At 34.3% G+C, this 26,059-nt stretch overlaps 1 protein-coding gene across 2 annotated transcripts; it reads right to left on the minus strand.

The window, feature by feature from the left end:
- Nucleotides 1-25,784, minus strand: LOC140118140 (short stature homeobox protein). Of its 2 annotated transcripts, none has more exons than XM_072135638.1 (5): nucleotides 25,267-25,784; nucleotides 22,766-22,974; nucleotides 18,505-18,562; nucleotides 17,531-17,619; nucleotides 1-1,806 (listed from the first exon to the last, which is right to left on the minus strand). In XM_072135638.1, the coding sequence occupies exons 1-5, from the start codon at nucleotides 25,532-25,534 to the stop codon at nucleotides 1,561-1,563; spliced, it is 870 nt and encodes a 289-aa protein (XP_071991739.1). In that variant the 5' UTR covers nucleotides 25,535-25,784; the 3' UTR covers nucleotides 1-1,560. The 2 variants fall into 2 exon arrangements, with proteins under 2 accessions (XP_071991739.1, XP_071991738.1); XM_072135637.1 differs by having other exon boundaries at nucleotides 18,496-18,562.
- Nucleotides 25,785-26,059: the final 275 nt, after the last annotated feature.

Below are 26,059 nucleotides of genomic sequence, written 5' to 3' on the forward strand. Positions count from 1 at the left end.
TTAAAATATTACACATTTATAAAAATTTCAAACAGAAAAATAAATAAAACATCCACTTACATTTTTACAAAAAAAAATAAACAAAATGGTTTGCCTGTCTTGTACATGTTGAACACAAATGCCAAACAGAAATGGTAATTTTTCCTTCTTCTTTTATAATTATTTAAGAGAAAAGTGTTGGATTTTTTAGGCAATTTACAACATTGTGTTGAAAAGTTTTGTGGACACATTTTACATTAAATAAAATAAAAAGCAAACACTTTGGTATTTTTGTAACATAATCAATACCTTGCAATGCTTACTGCAACCAGCATTTTCCTAGTAAGTCAATTATTCCGAGATGTATTCAATTCATAATTGAAAAAAGCACAGAAATAAAAACCACCATGCCAGCTTTTAAGCTGAAAACATCATTATATGGCACATTGACTAAACCATGGCAGTTTTCCTCATACAAGGAAGAAGACAATATTATTTAATCCATTCCCATGGAATTAACTCATTTGGCAAATGAACTGCAACACCCAGGTAAAGCTCAAAAGGCTTGGCCTAGGTAAATGCAAAATTACTTATCAACATCCGAAGATGTCATTTTTATATCTATAATATTTACAGTATTGCACTTAATTGCATTTAACTAGAATTAATTCTGTCTCAATATTATTTCCATTGATCCAGCTTCTTCCATTTTCCAATAAATTAACATTAATGGGATTTCCAAATTACTACTTAATTCAGTATTTTTTTAACGAGATGACTGTGTACAGGTAAATGGCACAAAGCACTTGATGTTTCTTAATGGTTAAAATATGCTATAATCATAGCAAAACCAGTTTCCTTTACGTCAAATTGAATGCACATATAAATGGTGCATTTAGCAAATATTTTTCTTTCCAAAATATAATCATTGGAAAAAATACATTATTGCTGCCTGCTTTCATGAGGTGAGAGGACTACTATACATTATGAAGGATGAGTCTTGATTTTTCTTATATTTTTTTTTTGTATCCAAAACTCCATTATAGGTTTGGAAAACTATATCTGCAAAGGAAGATTCTTGTGGCAGTGGAATAATAGCATTGGCATTATGGAGACCAGCCCCAATGATCAGATATCTATAATATATTGATTTATGTATACGTTTTCGTTTTTTTTTTCTCAGTAACATGCAGAAAAAATTAAAAGCAGCCAACATTGTCAAGTTCGTTATCTTATCAAGGGTAAAAAAAATTCCACTTCCATTCTTCTTCAAATGTGAATATGTTTCTCCAAATAATATAAGGCTATATTCTTAACTGTTCCTGTGGCCATTGTTGTTCGCAATCACTATCTTGCAAACATCATGAAAAATCATGATGTGCCATGAACTGACCCATATGGTGTATTTGATTTAAAGATCCTTCTCACTCTTTGTTGTTCTTCTAGAGAGCAGTACAGGCCCTTTTGTTCTTTTACACTTGCAAAGCATTTACCAATACATTTGGTGTTTGTAGAGTCATATAATGGCAGAAATAGGGAAATAAGGAAGTCCGTTTACTGTCAAACCAATGGCTAATAGTGTCAGAGTCCCAAAGCCTCGGCATGTTTTCTGGCTTTGAGTCGCAAGTCAGCAATACTAGAGTTTTTGCTGTTGCTTTTAGCAGCAGCTGCAACCGCTGCTGCAGCAGATGCAGTTTCTGCCAGTGATGCAATAGGAAGTCCAAAGGGTGGTGGAGGAAACATAAGATAGGGTGCATGGGCAGCCAAGTGTGGGTGAAGATGAGGATGAGCATGGGCAACTCCTTCCAACTGTAACTGAGCTTGGACCTAAAAAACATAATATAGAGAAAAGAAAATAAAGTTAGTTTGAATTTCTGCATCATAAGGCAACACAATTCTACATGTACTACAAGTGTTTTTTATTGTTTTTACAAAGGCTCGAATTTACAATACAATCGGATCCACGGCATTGACAGCATGCTTTTGCTTTCCTAAAGGCATATCAAGGTACATAAATAAGGTACAATATAATCAGGGTAGTATACATATACAATACACGAAAATATACTGCCTGCAAGATTAATGATTGACAATAAAAGATGTGAAAGGCAAAATGTGTCAAGTATCATAAGAGAAAAAAAGTATCCAAATTCAGTAATTTGTTAAAAAAGTGTTAAAGCGGGAAAATATCAAGACTGGTGAAAATAAGTAAGGTTTCAGCTTTAATTGGGAACTTTGGGAACTGTAAAGTAAAATTCAATTTGTTGCAGTTGGCAACAATTCCAATTCAACCTTGCACTATTTTTGAAGTTTCCCCCCACATCTAATTCTACATTAAACTGGTTTTACCACAGAGGCTAAAGGAAGGGCCTTCTTTTAGCATCTTCTTTATAGGTACACATGCATAACTGATTAATACTACTATACACACTTTCCTCTTTATATCTACCAGTGGTTTGGACCACACACATGTTCAGGGTAAAGCCTGCAAAGATTTATATAACTCTACCATTGTGTGTGCTGTTCGTAGCAGTAGGACTTTAATTAATTAATATTCTAGGATTTCTTGCTGAGGAGTCTCTGTAAAATGCTGTATTCTTTAAGGTCAGCATTTACACGGCTCCCTAGGCCCCTCTCTATCAACTCGGGAGCCTGCTACTGCTCTTACTTAGAGCATAAGGGAAGGGTTGCGCTGTGAGATCTTGCACGACATTGCAAGCCAGTATCCAATGCCAGCTGCAAAACTGGAATATAAATACATTTTGCACAAACCTGCTGCTATTTACATACACGGAACAGTACAGCTTTCCAGAACCAATACCTAACACTCTCTGTAGATTTGTATGATCACAACTGCTTGTAGAGTCTTTTAATACAAAGAAGTAGAACTGAATAACAACGGAGGACGCTCGTGTCAGTTTGCTTAATCCAGGAGCGGAGAAGGTTCACCAACCAAACTCAAATATCAAAGAGGGTCAAACCAGGCCATATAAAACATAACTTTTAATACATTTAGCATAAAAATAATCAACATACAGAGACCACTATCCATCTAGTACAAAATAACTAGTTGGCAAAGAAGCACAGCAACCAGTAGGCACAACTAGCGACAGGGAAGATCAAAATAAGATATATGATAAAAAGATAAGATCTCACCCGTCTAGTGGAGGCAGGAGCTGATGCAATGAGTAGGTCAATGGACCCACTGCAACAAAGGGTCCCAGACTAAGAGTAGATGTAGGCACTGCTCTATCCCTATTCCCCAATTAGTTCCCATCCAAACAGGTGAGTTCTTTCCTTTTTTTCATATATCTTATTTTGATCTTCCCGGTCGCTAGTTGCATACTGGTTGCTGTGCTTCTTTGCCATCTAGTTATTTTGTACTAGATGGGTAGTGGTCTTGTTGATTATTTTTTATGCTAAATGTATTAAAAGTTATGTTTTTATAGAGTTTGTTAATAATTAACTAAAATGTTAACACATCACTATTACTGTATGGATTATTCTGTGGTTCTGTGTGATTCCCAGTGCTAGTTTAAGGGATCATTGTTCATTTTCACTGTTCTCTCCAGTAAATACTAAAGTCATTCCATTTAGTATTTAGTGGCACCCTTGGAAGAATAGCATCTGTTATGCTTCCATTATTTAGAATGGACTAATGCATCAGGCCACTGCACTTAGAGATAATACAGTGATAAACTTAGCCCAATTCAACTTATAGTAACTTTACAATGTATAATTATTCATTAACCCATATACACATTGTTACTATTTGTAAACACTGAAATAAGTATAGTTTGTCTGTCTACATCTTATATTATTAAGATAATTAGGTTATTTGCACTATAGAAATCTCTGTACTGTCAGTAAAATATATTTATTTTGTCACATTCAAAATGTTTAAACTTTTCATGTAACTTTTCATGGCTCACAACTGGTTTGCATTTACAGTGTAGCGTATAAAGTATTTTATAATATATGAGGAAATGTTATAATGCCATAAAATGATTTACCAAAACAGCCTAGTTTATTATAAATGTCTGCTGATTCCACAGAAAGATAGTACACAAACTGTATAATCGTGTGTTAAAAATACTTTATAATAAGAACATGTGTGAATCAAGGGCTGTAGTGCTGAAAACTTTTACAGCAACCTAATCAAATTAGAAAATCCCAATAGCTTGTAATGGGAGCATTTTCCTTATGTGTGGCACGGAATATGTTCACGTTCTGCAGACCAGAAATTTGATATATGGCCCTATAACTTTCACAGTAGCATTTTATTAACACTTAAGAAAAAGGCTTTCTGTACTTTGGAAACAGCATGAAAAGGGCCACATTGTAACAAATAAAACATTAAAAGTAAAGTCTTATTTTGCCTTCCTATACTACACCACTAATTGAGAGACTGAATTATAAAAATGCAGTGAAAAAATCAGCAGGGCCAAACATTTTATACATTAAAATGTGAAGTTATAATTTAAGCAACAAATGAGATATATTTTCAATATTCTCTGTTTATAGTTCTGAATTTTCATAAACCATAAGATATCATATTAATATTTGAAATTAAAGATGCATGAAAAAGAATAATGTTAAGTCACATTACAAAGTAATACAAGTAGTTTATCTAAAAACTGTGCACTGCTTTAATAAATACCATCTTAGCAGCTATTACTTATTCACTAACTGCTGATAAAATAAAATTTATTGAATCAATGAAAAAATGCAAAAATAAATATATATATATATATACATATACATATGTGCGTGTGTAAATATACAGTATATTTTCAAGCTTAACATATCAATATTCAACATTTATCACAATTTTAAAATTAATCTAGCAACCAGGAATTATTAACATACAGGTTGAGTATAGTGAAATGCTTTTATAATCCCCTCTGAACTTTAATGTTAATTCGTCAGCAAGAAAAAATTTTAAAAAATTAAATTATTTACATATGCGAACATTTTCTTATGCTAATACATATGTGGTATTTAAATTTTTGCCTACTCTGCATGAGATATTTCATTTACAGAACCACCCTCTTTTACTTCTTGTTAATTTATTCTATAGTTGCGATGCTATAACTTGTTTGGACCAGTAAAAGTGAAAGAAATTTGTAAATTCCTAAATGTTTGATTAGTTAATTAGTCAAAACCATGAATTCATTAAACATTGTACATAAGCTTGATGACACTCCTCTGCAAATAAAATCTTTTTTCACACTTAATATACCACATAAAGTAGCAATGAGGCCTACTAGCTGCCAAAATATCCAGAAGTGACAATTTGGTCAATTATGTCTTGGAATATCTTTTTTTTTCTTCTTTCTAATTTTAGTGCAAAAACTAACTTTTGCACAGTTTGGCTTTTGCACATTTTTCTGTGAGTTTTTTCATGATTGCACCACAACTTTTTTGGGTGGATTCACTTTATGTAACTAATGAATCCAGCTGTTGAAACTATAGTTAATTGTATTGGCCACTGGCAACTTTTGAAAAAGCCACAAAAAAGTGTGACAACCAACTGATACTTTTTACATAAAAATGTAAGGAAAATCAACCTACAGACAAATTAAGAAACAGACAAAAAAGGAACTAAAGAAAAATCTCCCCATTGTTTCTCATCGATTGCCTGATGACTAATAAATTCTATCAGCTAAATTAAATAACTACTAAAGCAGGAGTTTCTGTTAATTGAAAACAAGAGCTGAACTTTTTAATATGCTGAATGATTTTATTATATTGTTTCTTACTGGAAATACAAATACATTGCTACCATTTCAAAAAGAAATAGTTAAAAACTCCAAATGTTAATCCATTTAGTTTGGATTTGTTAGTCTGCAATCCAGATGTGTGTAATATTCATGTAAGCTGTATTATTTGTTATAAAGGGAGGATTCAATTTTGGACAGGAATTAAACAGCTTAGCCATTTCCCTTCATTGCGTTCTGCCAAATAATCTAATAACATCTAATATTAAGCACAAAAATGAGGACAGTATATTGTGGAGAAAATATGTAGTTAAAATGTAAAGTTTAAGCGGTGTATGTATACACAAACCTTTCCTAGGCCTTACCAGATTTGGAAATTTTATGTTTCAAGGGTTAATTTTAAGCAGCAAACTTTTTTTAGATGTTTTTCTTTTTTTTTTCTCATAATGTGTGGGGTTGAAGTTATATCTTATGTATTAATAATTTATAACAAAAATTTTATTATTTTTTTTAATGCATGGAATTTTTTTGTTGTATCGTCCACTAAAATTCTCACCTTGTAAAAAAAGGCTTTCTTGTATATCTATTAATTTTTTTGTTTTTATCTTTTTATGCAATTAAATTTCAATATCAATCGCAACGTTAACAGAAGGCAATGGACTCTGAAAGTTTAAATTTAAAAATATGCAAGCATTGCATTTTTGTCATATCTAGACAGTATATATTTTTAGCTTGTGCAGAGAAGGTGAATATAAAAGCTAAATTTAATTTATCTTCCTAACCTACGTATTATATGACTTTTAATTAATATTGGAAACTAGAACTACACATCTTTGTATTGCATTGCCACAATTGTATTTGTGTGCTTAATACATGTTGGCTTCTATTTGTAACATTTTTTATGTTATTTACTGTTATTATTTACAAACATGGTAACATCTAGTTGTACTACTTTGGGCCTTAGTTTTCACACACTGGTTACATAATTATTTTTAAGTTTGAAATTGTATTAATTAATAATTTAACTTTTAAATAGTCTGATAGCACTGTAAGTACACTAGTAAAAAAAATTGTCATTGGTGTATTTTTTTTACTGTGTACTGGATTTACTGAGTTGTAATTCATTATAAGTTCAGGTTGTTCTTTTACATGTAAAGAAGACTCTTGCATTTGCACAAACACAGAGTGTACATGAAGCATTTCTTGGGCTGCGGGGATATTTTTAAGCAACTGTATGTGTTATCATGAATTATTAGTACAGTAACTGAATCATGTAAATAATACTGCAACATTAAACCTATAAAGTGGAAATTGTATTTAATTTTATTTCACCATATTTTTTTCTAATAGCATCTCACTACAGTCAACCTTGGGGGTTTCTGTATTTTTGTCAGTATATCAATGATTTAAAAATATGGGTTTTTTACATATAAAATATATTATTGTATTTTTCTCTTGCTATTCATTACTTTTTACTGGATTTTTTCTGTCAAAAAGTGAGTATATATCAATATCCACCTAGCTTTTAAAAGACCATAAAGAATGTCTGCCTCAAGCTTATTAGTTCACTCTGTTAAAATGTCCTGTTCAATAAACGGGTGATTCCATGTCACCTCTGATTTCCTTATTTTGGTGTAGATGAGTAAACAGAAAAGCATCCATACCAAAGATCATACTATCAATAGAAGGGAATATGACCACTGTACCAAAGTATTCTGGTGCCTTATGATCTTATCGACATACAATTCAGCCCCCTTTCATAACCCCCTCTGCCCCCCCCACCCTCATTTAAAAGTATAAGACAGCTTCAATACCAGAACTAGTGCAGAAAAACGAGTGTTTGGATTCTCATGAAATATAATCGTAATAGGGCTGGAAGAAAAGGTATACTCTCTTTTTCCAGAAACAGCACCAATTTTGTCCATGGGAGGTGTCTGGTATTGCAATCCAGCTTTATTCACTTGAAATCACAAAGTGATACATAGCCATAGACATAGCCCATGGACAGACATAGCACTGTTTCTGACAAAACATCAGATAATTTTCTGGTACTTCCTACTGGCTCCTTTGGAAGCCATTTTGAAGCACACACTGTTGCTTTACTGTACTGGGGTTTACTAATAAGACTTATACAAAATATATGGGGGATTATAAAAGTTGCTATTTTTTTGTGACTTTTTCTCATTGCATGAGTCAAACCAGTACTTGCTGGGGGAGATTTTTTCTTTTTATCTTTCTAATGTTGGTGCAGAAAAGTTGCACAACTACACAATTAGGTTTTTGCTAATTTTTTTGTGACTTTTCCTTGTTTACAATCCAATGTGTACACATGTTTAGGATGGATTTGCATTATTTATCTAAGGCTGGATTTATACTGACGTGCGCCATTGCGCATCTATAGTGTTTGCATTTTCTTCCAAAAAAAGAAAGCTTTTACATTGGTTAGAAAACATAACAGCGAGGGGAGAATTATCTTTTCTCTTTCTAGTTGTCTGGTTCTTTTTCTGTCCAATTTGTGTTAGGTGGATTCTCCTTGTGTTAATTGTCCTTGTGCACTTGTGGTAGTTAGTCTAACTCCCTGGTCAGATAAATCTCCACCTTTCCTTATATTATGTGTTTGGTTATATTGTCTGCAATCAGCAGTTTTGTCCATTTGTTAAAATTTGCACAACATTTGATGTCTATAAATAAAGCATTTTAGATCCAAAGTGTTTTTACTGCATTTTTACATTGCTGTCTAAAATTAACTTTTTAAATATAAGTCTAGCATTTGCGACTTTTTTGTGACTTTTCAAAAAGTCCAAGTTGGCAAATACATCTAACTTTAGTTTAAACGGCTAGAATTTTTAGATAAATCCAACAAATCCATTGAAAAACAGTACATCGCGAGTTGTGGTGCAAATGTGGAAAAGATGCAAAAAAAAAAACACCAAAATGTCTCTGCGCAAAATCCTAAGACTTTTTTTCTAACAGTTAGCAGAAAGGTAGTGATAAATCTCCCCCTAGGTTATCCAGCCTCATCAGTAAAATAAATGGACATGTTATCAGTTTTTTTTTCGGACCCATAGACCTCCATGATCCATATCAGTGAGATTTTAAAAAATTTCCACAGACAATGGATCCTTAAAAAGAAAAAAAAACACCCATAAAAAACTTAGTAAATCTTTAGTGAGTATCACAGATACACAGACAGGAAAAATAACGCCAGTGTGAAAGAGCACTTGCAAGCATAACCCATAAGTTAGATATACTATAAAAAAAACAAAGCTGCACTCACTGAAAAACAAGTTTTAGAAATCTCCCGCACTAGATGCATCTTTTAAAAAAAAAATTGCATCCTCCAAACAAGGCAGCAATGTTAGACGAAGAGGCAAACGTCACAAGGAAAATCCACCTAAGACAAATTACACTAATAAACAAGACAAAAAGAGGAAATAGACTGACAGGAAAACAGGAAAGAGAAAAGATAAATCTCCCCCTGATGTTTAGATCTGTTAGCTATATTTTTATATTGAATGAGACAATACTTTGTGCTAAAGGTATTTGAAGAAAATGTTAAAAAAAATTGTATGTTCTTTTTAAATGTGTACAAAACATCTTTGTATTTTAACATTAATAAAGCAGTAATTAAAATGTTTGGCTGTATAAAAATTCTGTGAAATGTGTAAAACTTGGCCAGTGATTTGAATAAATTCACACAAATGTAGCCAGCAGCAGCAGCAACAGGAATTTTACATTAATACAAGTTAATGTTATCTCTTTTTTCTGGCTCACCTATATCATAAATATATTCAGGCCATTAGGAGACTATATTTCATCACTAACAGTGAAAATGAAATATGTTTGCAGCCTCTTCTAGGGTTGAGTGTGGCACAGTGTAAATTTGTCATAAGGTGCTCATGTTTGTCTACATTTTCTACCATAAAATCTAGTTGAAATGGCCAAAGAAAAATGAATTTGATTGAAAACATTTGTTTTGGACATCTGTCCAGAAACCACATGTATGCTTGCAGTTTGCCACTTTTTCCATACAAACATCAGTTTCATCAATGTGAATTTAGGTGGCCAACAGTTTCTTATAAAGGCGAGATTGTATTGTGCAAAGGCCTGGCAGCATATATGGCTTTTGCAGCAGATCAGGGGAGAAATTTGATATACCATTTTATTTGCAAAATGTCTTATAATTAAACCGATGAATAAATACAAGACATATCAGACATACAAACAGTATTTGTTCTTCATATATTTAACACTTAATTACAGTGAAAAAAAAATCTTTTCTGCCCTAACTACATAATCATTTCAGCTCACACCTGGATAGAAGCTACAGCTTTGCCAAAAAAGTACTGAAAGATGAACTTATTCAAATCAAAGACAGCTGAGTGTTATTTGGCCACCAACATTGAGCGATGCAAAACATATACCCAATTTGCAACTGATATCTTTGGTTGTATATATGGGACTGTTTTAAATAAACTATTTTTATCCATAAACATTTTAGTAATAAATAATATCTTGGAAGAGATGTCTCAGAATGAGTAGAATGCAAGCACTGCTCTAATGCATAGCTATGAAGCCAATTCTATGCCTCATGTTTATTTTTGGGAAAATATAATATAGCGGCAACACACGAAAATTTGGTTGCTTCTCCGGTTTAACTTCACTAATATAATGATTTATTAGTTCAAATTACTAAAATACGGTAACAATAAATAACAATATTGCAATTTTTATATAGAAATAGGGAGAAATTTATCAAAGCTTGTACAAGCCTTCACAAGGTTTTATTCCTAGTGAAGGAATAGAGACTATTTCCTTCACACCAAGTGGTAATGGAGGGGCGAAGAGTGGGCTAGGCCATCCCAAATCTGGTGAAACCAGTTGGGCAAGGTTAACATCAAGCGCCAACGTAGGATGCGCCAGTGTACCTTAGATGCCCCCCCAATAGTATGACATTTCCTACACAACTCCACAACCTAGTAAATATAACAGCACTATTTTTGTATAATGGAATAGTGGGAGCTATTAACGATTTTAGAAACTTTCATACAACTTATTTATGTTCACACAGATTTAAAAAAAAAAAACTTTAATATGTTTGGATCTTTGCTTAGTTATAGAGCATGTGACCAGGGAGTGACATGACAGCTCTCCATACTCTTGTGAAGATGCAAAAATGGCACCACCCGTGAGATCTGGTAGGACATTTTGCTTGGATTTAAAATCACTTTTTTAATGTTTTAGACTTGACTGAAAAGAATAATGTGAAATATAGCTTAGTAGATAACATATTTGGGATAATGAATGCCAGTATTCACTTTTTCAAAATGTAACATTATAAAATAAAATCTAAGCATATAATGTTCCATAAAATTATAAACTCAGCTATTTGCTGTTAATTACTCATTTATATGTAGTATGTATTTGTATAAATTTGTGTAAAGTATAAAGGTTGGATTTGTATAAATTCACAGGTACATTATTCCCAAAATTTTTATCCCTCAAAAAAAGAAATAAAGATTATAGTAGTCCATGAGTTTCCTATCAAATCAATTCATATGGTAATTTAGTTACATATAAAATAATTGCCCCATATAGCGAACGCCATAAAGGAAAAAAACATCCAAGTGTTCACTTTTTTTTACCATTTACCACCAATAAAATGTAATCAAAATAAAAATAAATCAAAAGTCATACTAGTCCTATAATGTTATCAATGAAAATGTCAGCTGATCCCCAGGGACATAACTTACACAGCTCATTAAACCAAAGTATAAAAAGAAATCTGAATTTCCAGATATGAAGAAATGTTAAAACATAACAAAAACGTTTGTTACATTACTTATGTCATCTCCATAATTGAAATGCCCCAAAGTGTAAAGGGAATCTGTTATTTGGACCCCATAGTAAAAGCCAAAACCCAATCCTATAAGAAAATGGTACAACAGCTTTTTTTGTCAATTATACCACATTGGAATTTTTTTCAGGCTTTCCAGTACATTGGAAAGGATATGTAATGACGCCAATAGAAAGTACAATTTGTCCCACAGACATCACACCCTAATAGGTGCCGTAAAGTAAATGATTAAAAACATATAGCTTTTGGAATGCAGCAAGTCAAAAATAGAAAAGGGCATCAGTGTGAAAGTAGGCAAAACCATGGAGAAAAAATTTGTCTGGCCATTAGTATGCAGCATGTTTTATGTGATTGAAAAGAAGGCCTTTTTAGATATTATGCTCTGTATCTTTTTACTGGACATTTCTATAAAGAATTTTCAATTTTAATGGTCAGACACATTTGTTGGACTTTGCATTATAATTGTTTAATTGAACTTATATTTACCCTAAATTCTGAGAAATCAGAATTCCTATAATCTGTATTAAATAATGTTAAGATATTAAATATAACTGATATTCTCGTGTATTTTATTTAAGATAGTAGTATATGTAAATGTAATTGTTAAATAAAATGTTTTTCATGTAACTTCATTTGGAATGTGGTGCAAGATGATTTGTAATTGATTTCATTTTCAAATCTGCTGTGGAATAAAGAATTTGCTGATTGGTTGTTGAAGGGATCATTTTGGTAAGAGATTGGGTAACAAACGTGTTCATATAATTGTAATAGCCAGTACAAGTCAGCTAACCAGCCTCACAATGCATTGCTGCACAAATGGGTTTACATAAAAAAGCTTATCTGTCTGCTACCCATAGTTTGTGCCTTAAAGTGCATCTTGTTAAGTTCTTGCAAGTAAGGCCAAATTCACACTACTGTTCCTTCCCTAAGTGAAGAATGGAGATTAAAGGAGGTTTAATATATCAGTTCAAAATCCCATTGACATCCATGTAAATTTTATGCCATCCATTATGGTCAGCTTGACATGGATCAGTTATCCATGCATTTCTTCAAATGGAGGAAAAGTACAGTCATTTTTTCCATCAAAAAAAGGCATTGGATAACGGACCCCTGCCGAAATGGAACATAACAGATGACATATACATTACATTGATGTCAATAGGATTTTTAAGGGATACATTAAACCTCAGTTAAACCTCCATTCATTATGGGCAGCACGGCAGTGCTGGGGTTCTGGGTTCAAGTCACATCCAGGTCAACATCTGCAAAGAGTTTGTATGTTCTCTCCGTGTTTGGGGGTTTTCCCTTGGGTCCTCCAGTTGCCCCCCACACTCCAAAACATACTGTTAGGTTGTTTAGATTGTGAGCCCCATGGGGACAGGGACTGATTTGGCAAGCTCTGTGCAGCGCTGCTTAATCTGTGTGCACTATATAAATAAAGGAATTATTATTATGATTTAACAGAGGGAAGTAACGATAGTGTGAAATGAGCGTTAGTCACAATATTGTGCAAGATAGGTTCCTTTAATCTGTTCTTAAGTTTAATTTGTATGTGTGTCAGAACTGGTATATTTTAGAATTGTAGCACTCGGGGAAAAAAAATGGTTTTGTCCCAGTGACAACTGGATTTTCAAAAATTTTTAGTGTCATGGGAATAAAGTTTCATTACACCTTACAGCTGATCATTGCAGTCTGGGACTATTGTAAGGCATCCAGAGAGCTTCACCAGAGGTCACAGTGGGCAGAGAGGTCTGTCTATAACTAGGGGCTGTCTGTAAATCAGGTGTCCTTAAGTGGAGGACAGCTTGTAATTGATTTTATGAGAGATCAACATTCAAATGTGTGCTAAGTTATAGGTAAACATATATGGATCTTACAATAAAGGATATCAAGTTTTACAGAATTTTTAAAGCTCCTGCAACAGTTTTATCATACGTTCTCTGTGTTTTTTGTATACTTGACTTGACAATTTTATTTTAACTTTACCACTAAATGTGAATGAAACTTACCGAGATAAACAATAGGGCATAGGCCATTCCCTTGATCTAGTATAGACACTTCTGTCCAAATTATGGGACAAGTATAATCAAAAGAACAAAAAAAATTTATATGTAGAATTCTATCCACAGCCTGAAATAGCGTACATAAAATAGATGTATGTTTTACAGTTTATTTCCGTATTTATAATTATTGTACAGGCAGTCCCCGGGTTACATACAAGATAGGGTCCGGAGGTTTGTTCTTAAGTTGAATTTGTATGTAAGTCAAAACTGTATATTTTATAATGGAAGTTCTAGACAATTTTTTTTCTTTTGGAGTGACAATTGGAGTTTCAAAATTTTTGGTGTAATTGGACCAAGAGTTATCAATAAAGTTTCACTACAGACACCTTACAGCTGATCATTGCAGTCTGGGACTATAGTAAAGCATCCAGAGAGCTTCAACAGAGGTCACAGTGGGCAGAGGGTTCCGTCTGTAACTATGGGTTGTCTGTAAGTCGGGTGTCCTTAAATAGGGGACCGCCTGTATATCCCTTTTGTAGTTATAATTATGGATGATTATTACTGTTTTTTTTAAATAAAGCAAGAACTGAAGTTGGAATCATAGTTAATCTTTTCATCAGTAAGCAGGAATTAGGCCAACATAAGTTCCATGAGTGCCACAGCATCTGTGATAATTCATACTCAACTAGTCATACAATCAAGATAAACATTTTACAGGTAAATATGACATATGTACATATAAATGTTTATTAAGTCAATAAGTAACAGGATCAAAACACATTACAATTATATTCAATCTACTGATGTGACCAGCACACATTGGGGCCGATGTACTAAAAGGTATTCTCAGCTGGGGATTCAGATTTAATTTAATTCATCTGCCATATATATACATTTCTTCAATTGCAAGTTATTACAAAAATGTACCTCTGTGAAGATAATTTCACTATGTCGCCTAAAAAACAGATGTCCTTGGATATGACCATTGCTGCACTCTGGTAGCAGGGGCCACATATGCACTATTGAGCCCTGCCTGAACAGTGTTCATTACCCCAGGACAGCTGTGGGACATGCAGTAACCCGTCCCGAATATTTCTAATGCAACAATTTGTTTGTTTGTGCAATCACTCCAGCCGAGGTTGTTGTATCCAAAGACAACAATCTCATTTCTAAGGGACTAAATGACTACATTTATGGGAATTTATCTTCACACGGGTACATTTTTTTATTTACATCCAATTGAAGAAATGTACATATATAGCAGATGAATTCAATTAAATGTACCACTTTAAGACTAGTGCATTGTTTTCCTCCACGCACCCAGCAGTTTCCAATATCTTAGCAATTCTGGTGCAGCACTTGTGTGACAGAATTGAAACCTATACCAGGCCTGATCTGCCTATAACCTGTGCCACGTTTTTGACTGGCCAGTGCATCCCCAGCCCTGGCCTGCCTTGTTCCCTGCCATGCCTTTTTAAAAGTGCCACATGGTGTGCAAAAGGCTCAAGTTTACACCAGGAATTGTGACCTTTTTTCATGCCATGTGACCCAATAACAAGTAAGATATCGTCACAATTGTGTGTATTATTTTATTAAAGGTTACTGGACACACTTAGGACAAGGGACCTGAGTATAAGCCAAGGTACCTATTTACGCCACAAAAAAAACTGTCAAAACGTATTGACTCGAGTATAAGCCTAGGTTGAAAAATGCAGCAACTACTCTTTAATAAAATGTCCAATAGCAGCCTCGCATCATCACTAAAATGTCCATCATAGCCCCCCTTTAAAATAAAATGCCAAGCAGGGCCCCCTTTTAAAAAATAACGTCCAGCAGAGCCCCCCTTTAAGGAATTGTCCAGCAATGTCCCCCTTTACAAAAATGTCTAGCAATGCCCTTTTACAAAAAAGTCCAGCTGTGTTCCCTTTAAAGAAATGTCCAGCAGTGCCCCCTTTTATAGAAATGTTTAGCAGTGCCCCCTTTAAAAAAAATGTCCAGCAGTGCCCCCTTTAAATAAAGTGTACAGCAGTGCCCCCTTTAAATAAAGTGTCCAGCAGTGTCCCTTTTAAATAAAGTGTCCAGTACTGCCCCCTTTAAGTAAAGTGTCCAGCTCTTCCCTCTTATTAAATGCACTGCCTGCCTGATAAAATAATAAACTTAGTACTCACCTCCTCTTTTGTGTCCTTTTCCCCCGGCTCGTCTTCTCAGCTCAGCTCCGGCTTCCCGGCAGCGCAGGGAGAGGTATGTCTCTGCTCTGTTCCCACACACACTATGACATGGCGTGTTGCCGCCTGATGACATCAGGCCATGTTCGTTTAAACGGGCAGAGAGCGTGGATGTGCCTCTGCCCACACTGCCGGAAAAGCCGAGTGAAAGAAACAAGGCGGGGGAGAAGAGGACGCCATGAGACAGCACCCAAGAGCTAGCAAAAAATTATATTTAGGTTTATATTACATGCAACTCAATGGTCCAGATCTATTAAACTCCCTGCACCAGTTTTCTATCTGACTTTTCACTAGAAAGAAAGTGCAAACCACTTGCGCATGTAATTGTAAAGTGTCTGCGCCAGTTTTGTGCTGCAGCTGCACTGTGTCCGAAAAGACAGAAAAATCCAACATTGTGATCTTCATATTTTGTGACTAAAGTCGCTGTTTAGTCATGGACTAAAGAAAAACTCAAAATTCACTATCAGACCAATAATCTGTGAATCAAATGTGGGGTCAATGGTTTCCTATTGGCAGGATATCATCTTAAAGGGGTTGTCCAAGACTAAAAAGCCACTACACCGCTTAAAGAACTTTCCGCTTTAGGGGATATTGGCTAATTGACCTATTGACCTATCTTGTAATCATCTATTAGTTGTCAGTTTTGGAAATCTCTTTCACATCTGCTACTTGAAACAGTGTAGAATTTAACACTACTTTTAAAGGGACAGACAGCTTTCAAAGATATCCAGTGTTGAAGCTTACCTAATCTTCCAACAATAAATTAATAGTCCTGAGTGTGTACATGAGTAAGGCTAAATTCACACTACCGTTCAAACCTCCATTCCTTACCTCTGTTTTAAAAAAAAGTAAAGAACGGAGGTTTAACATATCAATTAAAAATCCCATTGACATCAATGAAAAACCTTATGTCATCCATTATGTTCAGTTTGCCAAGCATCCTCTTATCCATGCGTTTTTTTTGGCGGAAAAAATGACGGTGGCTGCAGTACTTTTTCTCCATTAGAAAAAAAACACATCTATAACGGATAAATCCAAAACTGAACATAACAGATGACTTCAAATTTACATTGATGGCAATGGGTTTTTTTTAATTATATTTTAAATCTCCGTTCCTTACTTTTTTTAAAAAAAAAAAAAAAGGTAAGAACTGGAGGTTTTAACAGTAGTGTGAACTTAGCCTAGATATACAATTTTTAACCATTATGTGACTTTATATTTTAATTTTCAGTAGCTTTCCCCTCTGTTACAATATGCAGTTGTCTGTGAGCTAGAGGGGGAAGACCTAGCTGCTGTGACTCACTCCTCCCCCTTCCCCACTGCATATATCTTCTATCTAATCCAAAATCACATCAGAAAAAAAAATGTTTTATCAGGAAGGGATGTTCATGAGAGGAGACAAATTATATACAATTTTCATATTTTTTTAATTCAAAATTAATTGAAAAGTAGGAGGCCATTTAACTCAGCTTTACATTGGGCATAAATGAGTCCTTAGAAACTTAAGAGGTATAAAATTACAAGATTCCAGTACCTCACATGGAGGGGTGTAACACTAAATATTGCCACAAGGCTGACATATTCAGTGAAAACAGCCATTGCCACAAATCAATTAGGATCAAATCTAATACATGATCATCAATGATAAATGACACCTGGATGAGAGGAAATATGAGAAACATCATTTTTATCATGATTTATATTGGATTTTACATTATGTGGACTACAATCTTAATCTGGAGTTACCTGTTGGAAAGGCATCCTCAGTGCTCCCATGTTCACATATGGTGCAACTCTACATGTCTCTAAATGACTTGCTGTTCCCAAAATGACTCCTATAAAAAATGTAGAAATAAATAATGTTCACATCTCAAAGTGATTGTTTTCTTTTGCAAATGGTTTTATTGATACATTTGAAACACCTTACTAAACCTTACTCAAATAGTAAATTGGGTGCAAAAAGTAGTTTCACTTGGTGAAGTTAATCTTCATGGAATTGGTTTACTTTTAGCATCAGAATACATGCTAAATTCACTAAAATACACATTGAATCTTAAACAACAAGCCCTAGAGACTGTAGGTGAAATATATAAGGCCTTCTAAACTAAAGTCATTATTCACAATGATGATGATTGATTGATAATCTACTATTCACCATTCATCTCCATGCACATGTAGTATTTGACTGTCCTATTTGTGTAGTATTAAAATAGGTATTTTCTAGCCAACCTAACTTAATCCACATGAAATGGTAAATAGAGTAAACATCAGATAAGCATAAATATAAATATATATAAGTATAAATATTAGAAAAAATCTCTTGCTTTATCTCATTTTTACAAATATACAATAACTGATAAGTAAAATATTATACATTATATTACTTCTTCCCTGGTGCCTCACTGGATACTTCTTTTTCCACCCTATATTAATATAATCCAATTTGAAGGTTATATAAGCAGCGGAAAATGTACAAGTTTAAGGATACTTGCTTGCTACTGAATCCCTGGTTCCCTAATTCACAGCAGACTGCTGACATATATGCTGTGAGAATGTAATCATATTCAACTACTTGGGATGAAATGTGAAAAACTTTGACTAGTTGTGCTTCCAAGCTACCAGCAGATATACTTTTTATGCAATATAAAAATGGAAGAACCCTCTGCCACCTGAATAAAGACCAAGATTGCATTGGGTTTGGATCTACTCACCGTACCCACCTTTATGCATTTGATTTTCTTGTTTTCTACATTTTGCTCTTCGATTCTGAAACCATACCTGAGAAACATTACAGAGGTTGAAGACCCTCTATGTATAGGTGGTTCAGGAATAATAACATATAATAACATCATATTCGAAAGTTACATATGTTAAATCTTTATTATATCTTTATGAAAATATATGCTTACATGTAACAACAACAAGAAGAATATATATATAATGTATATGTCCAATGTGCTACAGAAGTTTTAGGTAATATTTTGGAAAATAAAGTTGTGAACTAATTGAATGTTATGGGTTCTGTATTCTTGAGCTCATTCTAAATATGACCTCTTAAACCTGTCAAGCTTTCACTATATTGGCTCAGACTCTTATTTCTTCTGTGTCTGAATATCCAATATAGTTCTAAAATACATTCAATACATATAAATAACACTTTTCATAGTAAATACAGTAACATAACATATACAGTACTATTTCTTTGCCTCTCTTCATAATTTTTATTTATCACACTAAACCTGACAAATCACCTATTTAGATATTGTCTAGTTGAATCCCTTTTTGTTGAGGACCTACAGCTCTAATAACCCTTTTTGTGATACTCAATCCTTTACTTTACTTATTAACAGAACATAAGTATAAACATGATGATCTGAATAGATAATCTTGTTTTGTAAGAGAGTGGTGTATGTTGGTAATTATTTCATACCACCAAACTGAACAGAGGAATCAGCTAGGAGCAGAGAGAGAGAGAGACATAGGCATAGAAAGATAGTTAGATGGTTGATTCATATATTAATGGATGGATATATAGATGGATAGATGAAAGATAGATAGACAGACAGACAGATAGATAGATAGATAGATAGATAGATAGATAGATAGATAGACAGACAGATAGATAGATAGATAGATAGATAGATAGATAGATAGATAGATAGATAGATGATAGATACATACATACATACATACATAGACTTTAAAAAGTTTTACTTTAAGTAAAAAAGATAGATAATATATTTACAGAGATATAGACAGATAGATGATTGATGCATATAATAGATAGATAGATAAATAGATAGATTAATATATACATATATACATACATAAATATGTATGTATATCAAATATATGTATATGAATTATAAAATTCCTTTTATCTAAACATGAACTATTATCTCTAGAAAACATTGATCCCAGTTTGTCCTCATCATTTACGATGGTCACTGGCCATTCACATATTGAGCAGTGTAAAGTTCTTAGAAACTACCTTATCCCTAACATTTTCTGTTCTGACAGGTGCAGAATTTTCATACTTTTCTCCCTTTCTCATTTTACTAAACTCCTAAATGACGTTTTTGGAAATGATGCAGCACAATTTTTTTTATTATAAAGAAAATGTGAATTGCAGTTTAAATCATATATCACTATTTTTCTAAAAAATAATTAAGATATCACGAACTTGAAAGGAGGGAGCCATAGTAAAAATCAGCAGAAAAATGGGAAGTTCTTTCCAAAACGTCCATTTAGACAATAACTACTATTTCAGCGTGGCTGTACTTTCTGCTTTGCATTCCCCTCCAAGCTTTGTTCAATTGCTTTAATGATGGTCATTTACAAGGCAGTAATTAGTGTAAAGAAACTCTGGAAGACATTCATCACAGTGCTTGGAGAGCAATGTCATCTGTAAAAGTGTGAGTAGTTGCCCCATACTTCAGAGACGAGGGTTTTTTTTAATAGGGGGTCAGCATAGTTTACATGGCCCACCGCAATCGCTATTTGGCCCTGTGATACTGATCCCTTTACTTTATCAAAGCCACACTGCAGCTTAGGGGCAGTGTGAATTCACTAGATGCTGTTGTGTATGGAGGTCCCGCAGACAAAGGAAGAAGCGCAATCAGCGTGTAATGTGATTATGGTCTAAAGAGAGGGGGCACTTTTGGCTAGCTCCTGGCACATTGGCTGGCCACTTATTTGGAATAAATACATGGGACAAGCAAAAAAAAACACATGAGGTTATGATGACAAATAAAAGTGATAAATGAGCCAGTAGGTTGAGCAATAATCCATCAGGGTCGGGATCAATCCCCATTAGAGCTGGATCTGCTAAGTAAAGCGCAGTACACTGTTTTGGACAGTTATTTCTTCATTAAGGATCACTCAGTGATTTCTTTCACAAATACTCTAATCTGATTTCCTTTTGATTTCCATTACAGACAGTGAATAATGACATTTAATTTAGCTGTGCGCCATAAAGCAAGAGATATTTCTTGTAATTGAATTACTGCCTGCTCCTCACTATGGGCTCATAACTTTCAATTATAACCCTGACAGCTGGGTGGTATGGGGTTCCAGGACACGCTAAAAATAAAAGGTTAATAAGGAGCAGGCAGGCAGAAGAGCAGCAATTTATTTACAGCAAATTTCCACTCTCAATTGAAACTGTATCTTCTAACAACAAGGACAGTGTGTGCTTATTACAACAAGCCACCATAGAGGATTTACCATATAACCCCCCCCCCCCCAACATCCTCCTCCTCCCCCCCTTCATTACTAATACACGTTATTAGGAATGTTCTGATTTTCTGTCACATAATTAGCTTCCTCTTCCCCAAACTGTCCAACTATTTCTATTCCAAATAGGGTTTTTTTTTTTTCAAAGCTCCAAAGTTTTTTTTTCATGTCTCCACCTGAATCAATATAGACATTTTGGTTGAGATCTGAAAGTAGTTTAGGGAGCAATTTTCTGAAGCTTTGGACATCCTGAGAAGGTGCTACTCTGTACTAAATAGCGACATTACAAGTAATGTGTTTTTCAAGAAACAACACATCAAGGCACTGGAAGATATTATAGATGAGTAACAGCAGATCTTTGCTAATGGTGATAAAACTGAGAACCTATTCAGCTACATGGAAAATAGACATGGCGGATTGTCTGATATATATATATATATATATATATATATATATATATATATATATATATATATATATATATACTGTGTATGAATAGTTCATGCAAATTTATATATATATATATATATATATATATATATGTATATATATATATTAATAGCGTTGTTGTGTTGTATGTAATTTTATCTTTTTCACCAATTCCACATGCAAATACATGATTCAATATGTAGGATTTGCGACGATCTACAAGTAATGAAATAATAGAATTCCCTGTTACAATATTAGTTGTTATTATTAGTGCAATGTTTAGTTTGGTTTCTTTACATGTCTACTTGTGCTTGTCGTGCTTGTTGTGTATATCGATTATTTGTGAGGCAGAAGAAGTTATGATTCAGTCTAATAGACATTTAATTCATTGCGTCCTGTCATAAAGGCTGAATGCTCTGCTAAAAGCTCGTAAATACGTTTTACTGACTAAATAATCGTCATTTTCAGGATTGTGTTTCCAGCACTTTAAAGGCAGAGAGAGGGAGCAGATGGGGAGGACTTGGATGTCATAAATCCATATGGCTGTCAAGCAGGTCAGCTGGGGCACCTTCACCCCCCGGCTCAGGATAATCCAGCCCCAAAGCAGCCAAAGAACCTCTAAAGGGGCCTATTCTATTCTGCGGTGGCACCAACAGAAGCTGCGAAATTGGGCTAAAAACTAATAAGACCAAATGTGCTTGTGCTGCCAAAGGGGTGTTGTGGCCGGTGGCATACAGAAAGCTGCATGTGTGCTCTGGACACCAGTTGCCTTTTCTTTATAATGAGGTAGAAAGCCTGAAGAATATAATCATTGTCCCCGCTAAGTAGATTGCTAGCTAGCTAGATAGATAGATTTCATAGTGTGATAGCATGTTTTAATGCACGTTTTTAATCTTAATAATTAAGCAAATTTGCTTATTTCTGTTATCTCATTTAATATATTTAAATTTTTACATAAAATTAAATGATATAATTACATTTTTGCTGTATATTTTATACACATTTTCTTGTTAATGACGATGACGAACTTTATAGCCCAGCTAACTTTCTGTTACACACAATCTTACTCGATTTTGAAGAGTGTTTTTGCTCTTGTTTTATTTGAATGAATGGTGTAAACAATGTAGAGTCTGTAATTCGATCAATGCTTAAGATAAAGGTAGATGATTGATAGAATATAGATAAAAAGATAAATACATAGATTTATGTCCAGATAAATACATAGACAGTCATATAAGGCATACATCTGAAAATGCCTAGGAAGTGATGATTATGTAGTAGTTTGTGATGACATTAGGTGATAGTTTATCTCCTTACCTGAACCCTTGCCTCAGAAAGTCCCAGCCTCTGACTTAGCTCCTCTCTCATAAATGCATCAGGATAGTGAGTCTCATCGAACAGTCTTTCTAGTTCATTTAACTGCTCTAATGTAAAATTGGTTCTGCTTCTTCTCTGCTTCAGTTTGGTTTGTCCATCTTCATCCTCTGATTTCACGTCTTCCCTCTTGTCCTTACACTCGTAGATTCCTGTGGACACAGGGACCCCCATCAATACCATAGCATGTTGTGCATTTGTTCCCCAGCCTGTGCAGAGACTAGACAAATTTTATCACATGCTACTATAATGTATCTATGATAAATGATCCCCCTACATAAAGCTTTCTCCTAGAGACAAATGACCCTGGACCTCATCTACAATTAACAAGAGGCACTTCCTCTTCTAGTTTTTATTTAGCTCTAGAATAATTGATGGATGAAATGTGATTTTCCTTGGGAAGGAAGAACTAAGTAATGTTAATAAAGACTCTTCATCCGTCATGTATTTCATGAACTGCTCGTCCTATCCGAACAGATATGTCTTAATGTATTCTCAATCGATTACTATTAGTCCAATAGCGGTGCAGAGGACACAGGCAGGGAAATCAATTCTTCATCTACTGAATGGTAATACACACCGATCGAGGATCTGTATCTATTTCATAGCATTTAATAAGGAAAATAAATCCAGCTCGCTCTGCTATGTGGCTTCATTACATAGGATAAATAGATTAACAGCAAACATTACACTATGCCCATTCTCTAGGGTTCATGTTCTACCACTGTCTCATCTCAATGATTCTGAAACAACTTGTAGCAAGTAATAGATATATATTAAGATATTAAGAAAGATGGAAAGATAGATCATTTTACAATAACCTGCTATATAATATATTAATAATCATTTACTAAGATTTGTTTTTCAAAAAACACTTATGCACAATGTATTCTGTTATCCACACTTTACAGTTCAGTCTCTCTGTAGATTTGTCTGTATTAACAGGAAAAGAAAAGAACAGAAATTCTGTTTTTATAAATACATCTTCAATGAAAAAAGCAAAAAAGGCTCTGGAGGTGGTTAATGGGACCTCAATTAGGAACTTGATAGTCAAGTTTCAAACCTTCATCTCTTTATGCTGATGTAATGAGATGCCTGACCAAAATTATAAAAAGCAGTACGGTATTTATATTAGCAGGAGGTTATTTTTTAATCATTATTGGTATTCTTACAATTAGAATCATACTATATAAATATTAGCACTGAAAAGCGATATTACGTTTTAAATACAAGCCCATACAGAAACTTTTCTAAAACTAGAGTTCTATTTAGTGTTGTGTGCTGGGTAATGCTATTGTTCTTCTGTTCCACAAAGTTTTCAAATATTTGCAGTGAAAGCACGGGTGTAATAAGTGACCAGAGATTCACACAATGACATTATAATATATTTTCCAGTGACTGCCATGTGTAATTATTATGTGATGACATGCAGTTAAATATTTCATTTTTAATAAAAATGCATTTTAATTAATATGAGTTTTATTGAAATGTTTAGTTTGTACTTTCTGTGCACAAAAAAATAAATAGAAATATGATATACAGTAATTATTATAATGTAATATAGTATTTTAGAAAGTAGATTAAGTTAATAAATAGACTATTACATTATCAATTAATTATCTGTGGATTGTAACTTTGCTATAAGTGTATGAAACTGTGCATATTGCACATACACTGATGCTTCCCAAGACACATAACACATAATAGCACCACAGAACACATTTATACTTCCTCCATCCTGATCTTCCATGTCTTGTTTTTAATTTAGTTTCACCTTGTGTCCCACCAGATGAAAACGTTTTAGCCCCCCAGCCCCTCCCCACAGAGCCACATGTTTTCCAGGCTGTTTGCAATATGTCTTTGTAAAAGCAATAGCCATGATAACTATTTGAAAGAAGGACACCTGTTTCCCTAAGTGAACCAAAAAATATTTAGTGAGCCTAATGTCTATGGCCTCTGATATTGCAGAATGGAGCCCTCCTGACATGTGCTTTATAATCTACAACTGGGCCTTATAATGATTCATAACCATTAACAGTAAAACTATCCGGAAGTTGTCAGACATTATCAACGACAGAACTGAATATAACCCCTCACATACTTCCTTTTACTATAGGAAAGCTTCAACAAGGTATGCTTACAATTCTTACGATATATATATATATATATATATATATATATATATATATATATATATTCTAACAAAAAATCTGAATTCGTGATTCTTATTATTACTACATATAGATGAAGATACATATATTATAATATAATGGTGTAGTGTAGCAGTTGGCGTTGCTTTAGCATGACACATAATTGTTAGAATCTGTTCAGCAGTAAATACAGTTCTGGCTCATGCACTGGAGTGTGTAATGGCTGGAAGTTTTCCCTGTGCAGTCCATACAGTACAGTCCATATATAGTACAGTTCATAGAGATGATACTCACCCTCGGATATCCTGCTGCTGCTGTAGTCTTTGAGCTTGTCCTTGTCAATGTCTGTGTGCTCCTTGTAGAGGTGCAGTGAGCAGTGGTTGCTATTGTCTGTAATGTCCTGGAGGTTGCCATCAGAGTTGCCCAGTTCCCTGGCCCGGGCTAAGCCAGTCTCCAGAACTTCCCTGTATGTAATGGTCTCCTTCTTGCTGCTGCCACCACTGCTGCCATCCTTGCTCTTTTGGTCAAATGACTTAGATACAAAAGCAGTAAGTTCTTCCATGGCTGCTGCGCCCTGTGATCTTGTATCCACAGAGATCCACTTGGTCTGTACTAGGAGATCTACACGTCCCCTTGAAGCTTCTCCTTCTTGTTTCTCCCCCCTTTCTCCCCGTCGAGGATGAACTGCATAGGGTTAGATCACTCCTGCTGTTATTTATGCCTTTCAATTTGAGATCCCACTATTTATACATGGATCTCTCAGCCCAACCCCCAGCTCTCCCTGTCTCCAGCAATTACTGACTTCTCCACTGTTGCAGGCGGATTCCTAGCAGCTATCCCCCACCTCAGTGCAGCAATTGGCTTTTCTTCCTATTTCATCACTGTTTGGCATCAATGCACCTTGATTTAGAGAAGTAAGATGCACAAAAAGAGACAAGTAAACATACAAAACACATACAAGAGACATCAGGTATCTGCTGCACTCTACAGATGGGCAATAAGTAACACACACAAACAGGACAAATATCCACGAAATCGGACAAAAAATTGCCAGGGGCGTCCTGGAGTTAAAAATGCCGGTGAAACG

This window comes from Engystomops pustulosus, chromosome 2 (genome assembly GCF_040894005.1).
Source record: "Engystomops pustulosus chromosome 2, aEngPut4.maternal, whole genome shotgun sequence".
In the NCBI taxonomy this organism is placed as follows: Eukaryota; Metazoa; Chordata; class Amphibia; order Anura; family Leptodactylidae; genus Engystomops; species Engystomops pustulosus.